The sequence below is a fragment of the Sander vitreus genome, chromosome 17 (genome assembly GCF_031162955.1).
Source record: "Sander vitreus isolate 19-12246 chromosome 17, sanVit1, whole genome shotgun sequence".
Taxonomy (NCBI): domain Eukaryota; kingdom Metazoa; phylum Chordata; class Actinopteri; order Perciformes; family Percidae; genus Sander; species Sander vitreus.
Genome location: NC_135871.1, coordinates 2726103 through 2739153, shown reverse-complemented (window position 1 = coordinate 2739153; position 13051 = coordinate 2726103). Strand labels below are relative to the sequence as shown.

The window sequence follows — 13051 nt, the reverse complement described above, 5'->3', positions numbered from 1 at the left end:
GATATTGCAGGTTAGAGTGTGTACTTTCTATGCTGGACCTGTAGAACAAAGAATCGTAGCTACTAGGCTAACCTAGCACATTACATTAATTATATTGTCTCCTCTTCCTGCATGTTGTGTTAAGCGTGAGAATGAGCCATAAGCTGGCTTGGATGACTATATGTCTTTCCTACTTCTAGATGGGCTGTGCTGTGTTAACTGACTCACCCAGCCGCTGCTTTTGTTCACGGTCGTAAGATGGCTGCTGGCAACATTTGCTACCAGACCTGTTCTCTGTGTGTTAGTTCAGGTTGTATTTACAATTAGTTAGCCTGCAGCGTGACCTTCTGCTGCACTGCCTGCAAACCTGCACGGGACTGAGTTAAATCAGAGTCACACCCCCTCATGTGACGTGTCGGTTCTGACTCTGTCTATCAGCTAACCACACCCACTTCTCTTAAGACCACACAACATTGTGCCTGCATACTAAAGCCACGGTGAAGCAAAGTCTCACTTTAAACTGTACATTGAGCTCCTCTCTCTCTTGATCTATATGCATTCATGTTCCATTAAAGTACTTAATGTACTACACACTTACTAAGCTTCTTCTCCTGAGTTTTTGTGCTTTTCTCCTCACAGGTTTCCTTGGATCGTGGCAGCATCTGGATCGTGGTTGCGCCTGCTGCCGTCGTCCAGCTTGAGGTCCACTGCTACTATCATTATAACTAGTCATATTTTTTTATTACAATTACTGCTATTATTATTGCTACTGTTCATTCATATCATTCTATCATATCCACTGCTATAATTATGATTAGTCCTATTTCTATTATTACACAAGGTACCAAAGCCACACATTGATGAAACAGCCAAAAGTTCAGTATCTTGCTTAAGGACACTCCAACATGTTTACTGCAGGGGCATTCACTCTACCTCCTAAGCCACAGCCACCACAATTAATTGAAAAATTAATAAGATTCCCATCAGCCTCGGCTGTACTTTCTGTTTAGTGCAAATTACCTCATTTTAAAAACAAAAAATTATGACCATGGTCAACATTATGCCTGCTTACCATCAGGACATTAGCATAGTCTTTGTGAGCATGTTAGCACGCTGACATTAGCATTTAGCTCAAAGCACCACTGTGCCCATGTAAAGCCTCATAGAGCTGCTATTATGGCTGTAGAAACTTAGTCCTGTTATAAACTACTATTATATATAAAGTTATATAATACTATGTATTAAAATGCTATTATGTTTTCTGTGCAAGCATATAATGACAATCTTAAATCTTAAAAATGTCTACAAACTTCCTTACAGCCATAAAGAACATAGTAATCCCATCCCCCTGTTCCCTCTGCTGTGCTCTCTCTCTCCAGTAGCACTAAGGTGTCGCCATATTGCAGTGGTCACGTTTCACTGCTTCTTTAATACACAGACACATCCTCTAATTGCAATCAAAACAACAAAACAACATATGTCAGGCCCTCAGAGACTGCAGCAGCGTGTCCTGCAGGCTCCACAAATGATGAGTGATACTTGACAAATGAACACTAGATTGGCTACATAAATTAGCTTCTATGTATATTCACCCTGTAACAACTGAAGCCCGGCAATCACAACATCGATCATGGCTGTGATTGAGGGAGAGCAGGGTGATGGGATAAAACAAAAGACTGGATGGAGAATGGAATATTAAGAGAATTAGGCAATGTGTGGATGAGAAATAGAGAAATGTGATGAAGGTAGAGTGAACAGATTGAAAGCAGGAAGAACACAATTTTAAGTAAGGGGGTCAACTTGATGAAGAACAGTGCCTTGAAACTGCAGTCAGCTTGATGTGTAACTTAGATAAAACATTAAAATTAGGAGTTTAACTAGCCAAACATCCAATAGAAAAGAACTGAACAAAATTACAAAAAAGCTGTATCTAAAATGTCAAGGCTAAGACAATAGCTGAGGCTCTGCTCCAGCTCTTTTCTCAGTCGACGCTATCTGCTGTTGCTGTCTGGAGGTCAGCCCACGCAAACCATTGCCACCCTAATTTTTCTTTTGAAATGCACAATTTATGTTTGGGAATGCCCTTCCCCTAGACATACCCAGGAACCAAACTAACAATCATTCTCAGGGGCGTAGCACAAAATTCTGGGCCCTGTAGAAAGGCATTTTCTATGGGCTCCTCCCCACATCCACAGCTATTGAGTTTAGCATCTTTTTGGGCCCTCCTCACATGAGGGCCCTGGGTACTCAGTCCCCTTCCCCCCCCAAAATTTTCTGCATCCCTTTCTTGCCTTATAACAATGCTGCTTTTATTTCATATTCCTCATAGACAGAAGTATAGGCGGCACACGATTAGTCCATTTTGTGTGTTGGTATATCATGTGTGTGTATCATTATACTTGAGATCAATGCACTTTATGTAGACTTTATTACTAGCACAACATAAAGTTAGCATAAGTATGTATATGCATTACTTTAATGATTAAGACATTAAGAAGAGGTGATTACGAAAATCATTGATCTTTTTCAGGCCCTATAAATGCATTAATCAATACTTTTATATTGAAGTTCATTTCAGACTGGCTTTCAGCAACAATAGAGCCGACCAACAACAATGTATTAACAAATCATATCAGCAGTCTGAAATAGGTGCAGGCTGAAGCTCTTGCTTATATTGCCTACCCTTAAACAGCTCATGTTTGAAAAAAAAAAAAAAAAAATGTAATACTAATAATTGATTGAAAGATTGAGTGTAATTTGTAAGTGTAGCTGGAGCAAAAATTAGAGGAAATTTTGAACATATGCCATATCATTTGGAGATGTGAACTACTAGTTCTGCCATTAACTTATAAGGCCATTGATATATTGTCAATGTGTCATCGGCTTTTTCTGCTGCCCCCAAGTGGAAAACATAAAATGCTGCTTAAGTTAATATAAAAGCATGGAGACACTAGAACTTATCCATTCAAGTGAAATTTATTTTTTTTGGCAGTTTATTAACATTAACAATTCTTACTGATTTAAATGACTTCCACAATATGGATTAATATTTTAAAAACGTTTTGTCATTTTTCTAGATACAGACATTAAAACAATATCCAAGATTGCATAGTCTTGAACAACTGATGAGTCATAATGGATAATACGACTACACACATAAGACATAATTCTGTTAGCATACTTTATAACAAAGCAATTGTTAGCATAAAAACAAGCGTCAAAGGAAGAGCACAATTCAACTTTGGCTGAAACCTGAATAAAATGCTAAAAAGGATTTCAAGGTAATTCCTTGATGAACCCGATTCTGTGGTCAGCTTATTCCATGTTAAGTGGACAGCAACACTTCATACAATTCAATACACATCAAGCAGCAACAACGACACGGTTTACATGAACAACTTCTTGTTGGGTGCGAGCCTCCTGGAGCCTTTGTTTTTGGACACTATGACGAACCCCGTAGGCAAAGTAGATGATCAAGCCTAAAGAAAGGAGTTGTGAGGCTTTATTAGGGTTGATTTGAAAAAGGGCAGCTTGACAGTTTTTAGATCCCTCCACCATCTACAAATTATGCACAAACCAGAAAGAATAAAGATATTCCACAATAAGCTTGTTATTTAGGGCACTTGAAACCAGCATGTCCTTACCTACTGCCATCCAGACAGCATAGCTAATCCAAATTTCTCCATCCAGCTGAACCATCAGGTAAGTGTTGATGAAGATACTTAAAACTGGAATTACAGGGAGACCGGGAACCTACAAAAACACATGAACTCATGACTGGTTCGGGCCAATAGACCTTTTGAAAATTATACTTTTTGCTTTCTTGGGGAGAGTTAGATGAGTGGATTGATACCACGCTCATAACTGTACGCTAAGCTTAATATGCAGCTATAGCTTGCAGCAGGGTAGCATAAAAACTGGAAACTGGGGAAAACAGAATCCGCCTGCTCTTTTATTAACATAAATATAATTTTCTATATATATATATATATATATATAAAAAATATTACCAAGCAAAACTCAGAATATCTCGGTCCAAAAAAAGTTTGAAAAAGGGTTCTTGCAAACTAATATATTTTGTTATTCAAACAGCTGTCATTCAGTGTGGGTTTAACCTGGGATGGCCACCCTTCAATGGGCACATCAAGTCTTTGCCATACACTTTCTGTGCCCTGCAAAGCCCCTCAGTAAGGCCCGCTAACTGACCCACCTAACAAGATATCCCCATTGGAACTGTAAAAAAGGTGCAAATCCTCAGGATGCATGAAATCGTGCCCACCACCATCACCCCTCCAGTTTACCATGAAAGCAGCTTTAATTGTGCTCTGTGGCTGTCTCCAGATGATAACGACAGCAAGGACCAGTGTCAGCACGAGGACAAAGATGAGCAGCACACACCACACCTCTTGAATTTGGAGGGAATGCACAGCCTCGAACAGCAGCATGCATAAAATGATCACCAGGAACACTAGAGAGGAATCAGAGCTGTCAGGAAAAACTTTTTTTTTTTTGTGGATTGGATCACCAACTCTGGAAAGTGGCACTGTAAATATGACAATGTGTAAGTGCAGAAAACTCCATCATACTATAGTACATGTGTCCGTTAAGTAGTATGGCTAAATGAAGCTTTGTGATTTTCTGTATTTATTTAACCCAATAGATGCTGTCTCTGTTGAACAGAGGGTTGAAAGGAGAGGGTGTAAAACTTCAGACACAGCACCCCTTCTCTTCTTGCTTCTCTTCATAGTCTTCAGATTCATCCACCAACCCTCATAGAGCTGGCTCAGGTTAGCCTTGGACCAGATCTTAGTTATGCTGTTATAGTTTAAGACTGCCAGGGGACTTCCTTTGACACACTGAGCTCCTCTCTCTTTTCATCTGTGTGCATTCATGTCCCAGAAATTCTTAGCTCTGGGGAGCTTATTCCCCGGAGTCCTTATGTTTTCTCGCCCCTGCAGTTTTCCTTGGATTAGGGTGGCACCTTGGTCCTGCTCGACGCTCTGCTAAGCCCTGGTACGCCCTCCAGTGCACTGCTATGCCCTGCAACATCCTGCAGTCCACGCCCTGCAGTGCCCTGCTATGCCATGAACTACTACAACTTATATTTCTAGTTATAGTTTCATTATCTTTATTGTGACTATTATTGCCACTGTTCATCACACCCCCAACCGGCACCGTCATACACCACCTACCAAGAGCCTGGGTCTGTCTGAGGTTTCTCCCTAAAAGGAAGTTTTCCTCAGCACTCAAGGTTTCTGCCTAAAAGGAAGTTTTTCCGTGCCACTGTTGCACTAAATGCTTGCTCTTGGGGGAATTATTGGAATTGTTGGGTCTTTGTAAATTATAGAGTGTTGGTCTAGACTTCTCTATCTGTAAAGTGTCTTGAGATAACTCTTGTTATGATTTGATACTATAAATAAAATTGAAAGCACACTGAATTGCCATTCCTTGAGCCTTTTTTCTTCAAACCAAGAGCGCCATCTAGTGGGCTCAGAAAACAAATACAATCGTTCACAAAGCTTCATGAGGCTTTATTTGGCCATCACTACTACTAAATAATACAATGAGGGCTTACTTACAAATAATAATGACGACCATGTTGACATTTTTTGAGGTGCGGTGGGTGGGTCGTGCTGGAGGCTTTAACAGCCCCATTACAGTAAATGGTTCCTGTCTACGGATAAGACCAGGGTCTTCCTTGTACCTGCGAGAGAGAAAAACGTATGCAACACGCTTATACAAGCAAAGGTAGAGGTTTTACATGAACAAAGTTGGTAAAATAAGTAATTCCTTTCTGTCGACAATTCTCTTAAATGTTAAAATTTAGGCTTTTTACTGAACAGATTGTGTAAATCTAGTTTCTCTAAGTGTACATACCTTAATATAAGAATACACACTGCGACAAGCGTGTATGCAAAGATGGTCCCAATTGAACTCATGTCAACCAGTGTCTTCAAGTCAAACAACAGGACCATGACAGCTGCAAAGAGATCCAAATACAGTATATGTTACTGACCAAACAAGAGTCTGTGGGGATGCTGAGTTAAGATGACATGAGTGGCCTTAGTAAAAACTTTATAATAGTTATTTTAATAACTAAGAATTGTGTTGTTACAATATTCACGTTCACAAATATCTACCCCTAATCTTCAACCATGTGTCAGACAAAAAGGTTTTGCAAAACACCAGAATGTCCAACATTTTCAAATATTTTCATCACTAAAGATTTCCTATTTCACTCTCATTTAAATTTATTTCCATTTTATATTGTTTTATTCTTCATAAGTCTGTTTTTATATTTCTTTTGTGAAGCACTTCGTACCATTTTGCTCTTGAAAGTTAATATATCAAATACAGTCACTTAATTACTAAAACATATTAGGGGAAAATTGCCATTACACATTCCAGTTCAGTGGTGAGATGAGAATGCCGGAAAGTCAGATGTGCTGCATGCCCATCCACCCGCCTGACTTCCACAATCCTTTTGTCCCTCGTCACATTAAGGGCACACTACTTCCAGCATTGGCTTTGGAGGAACCATGAGGTCCAGAATGGTCCAATATGAACTAACTTTCAATGAGCACTGGGCTTAAACTTTTATACACATATAATTGCAAGCCAGAGGGTTATCCAAATCCCTATCTGTAACCCTATTGCATATAGTCCCAGTTATAATTGCAACTGGATTACCGGCTACAGCTCCTGAAGACAGTGTGGCAACGACAGGGCTTTGCCTGGAGCTCATGTAACAAAGAGGCTTGAAGATCAGGCCGTCTCTCGCCATGGCAAAGAGCACTCGTGGCATTGGAAACATCACACCCAGGAGACTGTGGTTAAAAACAACACCACCACTTCATTAGAGTGAAGGGAAAGCTTGCAACACCAATCAGGTTAGAAATTCAATTCCATATGACATATGCACTTCATATCTGTCAAGCAATCGACAGATTTTACATAAAGATCAGTTTAGGAGTCATGCGGGGACTTGTATATGTGACCATTTAATGGCATACTTACATTTCAAGTAATTAATTTGTATTGCCTTTAGAGACTGCCAAACTGAAAAGACATGTAACACAGCTAGCTGTATCAAACTCAAACCACTTAAATGTATTTATCTGACTTTTGAGCATGTAAACAAGAGTAAGTGTGGGTTTTACTCAAGTAATTTTTTTCACATTTTCACATGCAAGTGGTAATTCTTCATCTCAACAATGGCTAGGTAATCTTTGGTTTGTAAGAGGATAAAAAAGGCAACTGGAGACATTAAAACTCAACCATTTTCAGCAATGTAAGCTCCTCCCTCTCCTGAAAGCCTCATGTAAAAAAGAACTAAAGACCAGTACCTCGTTGAGAGTGCAGAGAGTGATCCCACGGCCACAACGTACTTTGCCGGCTCCCAACCAACATATTCAAAGGCCACAGGTAGAGGGCTGTAGCTGTCGAGCAGATAGTAGGGCATCATAAGAGTCAGAGCGGCTGACACGCCAAAGTAGGCCAGGAAGCACATGAGCAGGGACACCACGATCCCAATAGGTATAGCTTTCTGTGGGTTCTGCACCTCCTCCCCTGAAAAAGGCAGGTCCATTAGCGTAATTCTTGCAACCTGTCTGGGGCAATACTACTGCTGATATCAAATATTTGGTAATATATTTAACCCTTTAAACACTGCAACTGAAATGGTCCACCAGTGCTATTGGTATTTTTGCTTATTGTGATATCGTTTCTTGAAGTATCTTCAAATGCTTCATATTCCTAGAATCAGTACAACCCGAGTTAAAAAGGTTATACGTATACATATGGTTTATATGTAATAAACCATATTTAAAAAAAAAAAAATTTTAAAGTATTGAAACATTCCAACTCATTTTCATCAACACTTACTAAATTAACACACAAGACATATTGAACCAAAATATTTCTATATGTAGAAACATGGACAAAATATTTCTTAACAATCCATAAGTTATTTGAACTACGTAACATTTTTAGTTTTTGAGATATGCTAATTCTTATGAGCAGAGTGTAACAGAGTTTTGATAGTTTCATCAGCAATAGAATGGTGTCACTTGGCTTTGCACCGGGCGTTGTGTAACATGATAGTGCCATCACGAGCGTACAATGTAATGATGCACAAGACAGATGCCGTAGCTTTCTGCTGTAAAAAGAATGAATGTTGTAGCCGTTATGTTTTTTTTTTTTGTTTTTTTTTTTAAGATCGATTTAAAACAGGACCATGTAAATATCCATGTAATGATCCCCCGCGGCCGCCAGCTAGAGGTCCACTCTGGAAGGGTTAAAAACCAATGTTGTAATGTTGTGTACAAATACTTAGTTACTGTAAAGGTCCAGTGTGTAACGTGTTTAGTTGTTACTTATCAAAACCTGTGTTGCCCGTTCTTCTTTTTCATGAATATTTACCACCATCATCAATTCCAAGTATTCCTATTGGCTTGAAATTTTACATTTGCATGAACTGGGGTAAACGCTCCATATTCATGCGTCATCTTGAAATACGTTAGCCGGCAAGGGACATACAGGACATACTGCTCCGCCTTTCGCTGTCACATGATAAACTCACAGGTGCTGCTAACGCTGCTAATGGGTATCGTAGCTTCCCGGCCCCCGGCAAGTTTGAAGAAAGAAACATGGAGGACCACACGTATTCAAAATCCAAATTTCAGGAAGAGGAGTCTTCTTCTTCGCCAGAGCAAGAGACTGGCTTTTTGAAGCATGAAGGCTAACGTAGCTGTGATACGTACTTTGAACTGCGTGGGGCGAGAGAGTTGATTGCGATATATGACGTCAACGCTAGATGGGAGAAATTCGTAGACATTGGACCTTTAAGTAGAATTTTCACGTATCTGTACTTTGTTATTTATATTTCTGGAAACTTTCACTCAATTACATATACTAAATAAAATGTTTACTTTTACGCCACTACATTTCCCCTAAGAATCTTAGTTACTCGTTACTTGCAAGAAATGTTTTCGTACATTGGAGTGAAAGATTCTTTCCTCACAAAAAAAATAAAATTCTTCTTTGTTGATGTCAGACTTGATGTTTAAGGAGGTGTGGAAAGTATTATGCTTCACTATAAAAAGGAAGCCACAATAAACTTCATAATCAAAGTTTTTTTTTTTTTTAACTTCTTTTACTTCTAATAGTTAAGTACATTTAATATAAAATTACTTTTGATACTCAAGTACAGTAAATATCCAATACTTTAAGACTTTTACTCAAGTAATATTCTAAAAAGGTGACTTCAACTTTTACCAAAGTCATTTTCTGGTAAGAAACTGTACTATTGTACTTTTACTCAAATATAGCTTTCAAGTACTTTATACAAGAGTGTTACAAACAATGGTTTAATATCCTGTGTATTCACAACTCCAAAGCGGTTTAAAAAAAAAAAAAAAAAAAGGTGCACATTCATCCCAAGACGACATTCTACTGTGAAAATCAATTCAACAAATTGTGTACTCATAGTACAGTGGTAGTACCTGTTGTGGCAATGCAGTCAAATCCAACAAAAGCGTAGAAACAGGTTGCTGCTCCTGCTAATGTGCCATCAAAGCCAAAGGGGAAAAAGCCGCCAACACCAAAGTTAACAGTTTCATTATCTGATGATGTAAAGTTCCTGTACAAAGAAATAAAATACCTTATTAAATCACCATCATTCAGAGTGTACATTGTCATATGTTCCCCAGCAGTAAAAAAAAAAAAAAAAATAGACACATTCCAGCTCCTTAAATGTTAATATGGTTACGTTTCTTCACTCCTCTGTGACAGTAAACTGAATCTCTTTGAGGTGTGGACAAAACAAAATATTTGAGGACGTCATCTTGGGCTTTTGGGAAACACTGATTAACATTTTTCATTTATTTTATAGACCAAAGAGCTAAATCGATTATTTAAGAAAATAATCGATAAAGAAAAAAAGTTAGTTGTAGCCCTTGTAAAAAGTATTCAGAACATACAGTAATAGGTCACATCAGGACATTTTTATGCTTTGACCTAATGGTATGTAGTCATGCAGATAACTCTGTATCTCATTTGCTGTAGTTTTGACACTGCCGAAAAATGTGCCCCTCAAAGCATTGAAAAATTACACTTGAAAAACTCAATGGCAACCCGTTTTTCCAGAATCAATTATTTGGAATAATTCATAGCACTCTGCAGTTGTCCAAGGAACTTTTTCAACGGAAGAAACAGCCAGTCAAAGTGGTCTTGTACTCTTTGTATTCCTGACAGCAGAATAAGCAATTATAAACCTAGATAGATGCTCAGTCATGCAACAGAAAAAAAGGAAAGGAGAAATCTTACTCCATGTGTAGAGTTGCATTCAGGATAGTCTCCTGACTGATGTACCAGTTGTTGATGTCTCCTTTTATAAAGCCAGCGATGATGATAAAAACCAATACAGCTACATTCACTGCAGTAAAAACTGTGTTCACGACTGCTGACTCCTTCACACCATGCGCAAGAATCCCTGACATTTAAAAAAGAAAAAGTGTACAATTTTAAGAATTTCAGCTTGCGGAATATTCTGCATCTTATATTCTTAACTTTCACATAAAATTACAGATATTACCTGCGAGCAGCATAATGAGCCCAGCAGCAAAGAAGTCTGGGTATGGAGCCAAGCCAGGTGAGTCCATTGGTGTATGTTTTTCCAGAGTTTTAGCAATAACGTTGTCTATAAGGTCATCAAAGGTCCCAGTCCAGGCTACCGCTACACTAGATGTCCCTGAGAAGAACAAAAAAAAACAATTTAGACATTTTGATTTGGCTCTCTTTTTTTTTTTTCCTTTACTACTTATTGGCTTTGCTTTATCAGAGCTCTCAAACCATTGTCTCCTCAAAAAATTGACAGTTATAAAATTTAACAATAAAAACCTTCCAAAACAGTTCTTCAGGACTAAGTTTGTCCAATGCCAGGTTCATGTTACTGTATATGGGATGTACAGTTATTACATTAGAATATCATGAAAAAGTTGATTTCAGTAATTCCATTCAAAAAGTGAAACTTGTATGATGTATACATTCATTCCACACAGACTGATATATTTCAACTGTTTATTTCTTTTACATTTGATGATCAGAACTGACAACTAATGAAAACCCCAAATTCAGTACCTCAGAAAATTAGAATATTGTGACAAGGTTCAATATTGAAGACACCTGGTGCCACAATCAGCTAATTAACTCAAAACACCTGCAAAGGCCTTTAAATGGTCTCTCAGTCTAGTTCTGTAGGGTACACAATCATGGGGAAGATTGCTGACTGGACAGCTGTCCAAAAGACGACCATTGACACCTTGCACAAGGAGGGCAAGACACAAAAGGTCATTGCTAAAGAGGCTGGCTGTTCACAGAGCTCTGTGTCCAAGCACATTAATAGAGAGGCGAAGGGAAGGAAAAGATGTGGTAGAAAAAAAGTGTACAAGCAATAGGGATAACCGCACCCTGGAGAGGATTGTGAAACAAAACCCATTCAAAAATGTGGGGGAGATTCACAAAGAGTGGACTGCAGCTGGAGTCAGTGCTTCAAGAACCACCACGCACAGACGTATGCAAGACATGGGTTTCAGCTGTCGCATTCCTTGTGTCAAGCCACTCTTGAACAAGACAGCGTCAGAAGCGTCTCGCCTGGGCTAAAGACAAAAGGACTGGACTGCTGCTGAGTGGTCCAAATGAAAATGTTCTCTGATGAAAGTACATTTTGCATTTCCTTTGGAAATCAAGGTCCCAGAGTCTGGAGGAAGAGAGGAGAGGCACAGAATCCACGTTGCTTGAAGTCCAGTGTAAAGTTTCCACAGTCAGTGATGGTTTGGGGTGCCATGTCATCTGCTGGTGTTGGTCCACTGTGTTTTCTGAGGTCCAAGGTCAACGCAGCCGTCTACCAGCAAGTTTTAGAGCACTTCATGCTTCCTGCTGCTGACCAACTTTATGGAGATGCAGATTTCATTTTCCAACAGGACTTGGCACCTGCACACAGTGCCAAAGCTACCAGTACCTGGTTTAAGGACCATGGTATCCCTGTTCTTAATTGGCCAGCAAACTCGCCAGACCTTAACCCTATAGAAAATCTATGGGGTATTGTGAAGAGGATGATGCGACAGACCCAACAATGCAGAAGAGCTGAAGGCCACTATCAGAGCAACCTGGGCTCTCCTACCACCTGAGCAGTGCCACAGACTGAGCGAAAGGAGAAACAAAGGAGCCCCCACTAAGTATAGAGTGCTGTACAAGCTCATACTTTTCATGTTCATACTTTTCAGTTGGCCAACATTTCTAAAAATCCTTTTTTGTATTGGTCTTAAATAATATTCTAATTTTCAGAGATACTGAATTTGGGATTTTCATTAGTTGTCAGTTATAATCATCACAATTAAAAGAAATGAACATTTGAAATATATCACTCTGTGTGTGATGAATGAATATAATATAAAAATTTCACTTTTTGAATGGAATTACTGAAATAAATCAACTTTTTCATGATATTCTAATTATATGACCAGCACCTGTATATAGATTACAGAGTTGGTTGAGAATTACAATAGTGTGCACTTACAATATCAAAACATATCCATTTAATTTGGATGTATTTTTGGGCGTCCTGCTGAGCAGAAAAGATGTAGGACGTGTTTTGCAGTGGCTCCGCTGGAATGTCACCTTACGTGGTGGACAAACTCACAGGTCTGAAGACCAGGCATAAGCATCAGACTTTGGAAAAAGATTTTAAATGTAGTCACTCCAGACACTGTTTTAGCAGACATGCTAACTGGCTAGTTAGATGTTGCTGCTAGATATAAAGAACTAAATTTCCCTTTCTCGGGTAATGTTGTCAGTGGTCTATACAGACACCACCACACACTTCTAAAGCGTCATGAGTGTTGATTGAGAGGGATTGTGTTTGTCTGAGTCTATACATTTTTTTTTTTTTTTTTTTTTAAACTAAGTAAGGTAAGGTTTTGAATGCACGACTTTTACTTGTAGTGGAGTATTTTCACAATGTGGTATTAGTACTTTTACATAAGGTGCTGTAGGCTTACTGGATATTGAAAAC

At 38.8% G+C, this 13051-nt stretch overlaps 1 protein-coding gene across 1 annotated transcript; it reads right to left on the bottom strand.

The window, feature by feature from the left end:
- Positions 1-5550: 5550 nt before the first annotated feature.
- On the bottom strand, positions 5551-12698 carry LOC144532773 (cationic amino acid transporter 2-like). The gene is made up of 8 exons (XM_078273711.1): positions 12680-12698; positions 10574-10729; positions 10306-10471; positions 9483-9619; positions 7326-7548; positions 6670-6806; positions 5821-5959; positions 5551-5683 (listed from the first exon to the last, which is right to left on the bottom strand). The coding sequence occupies exons 1-8, from the start codon at positions 12696-12698 to the stop codon at positions 5551-5553; spliced, it is 1110 nt and encodes a 369-aa protein (XP_078129837.1).
- Positions 12699-13051: the final 353 nt, after the last annotated feature.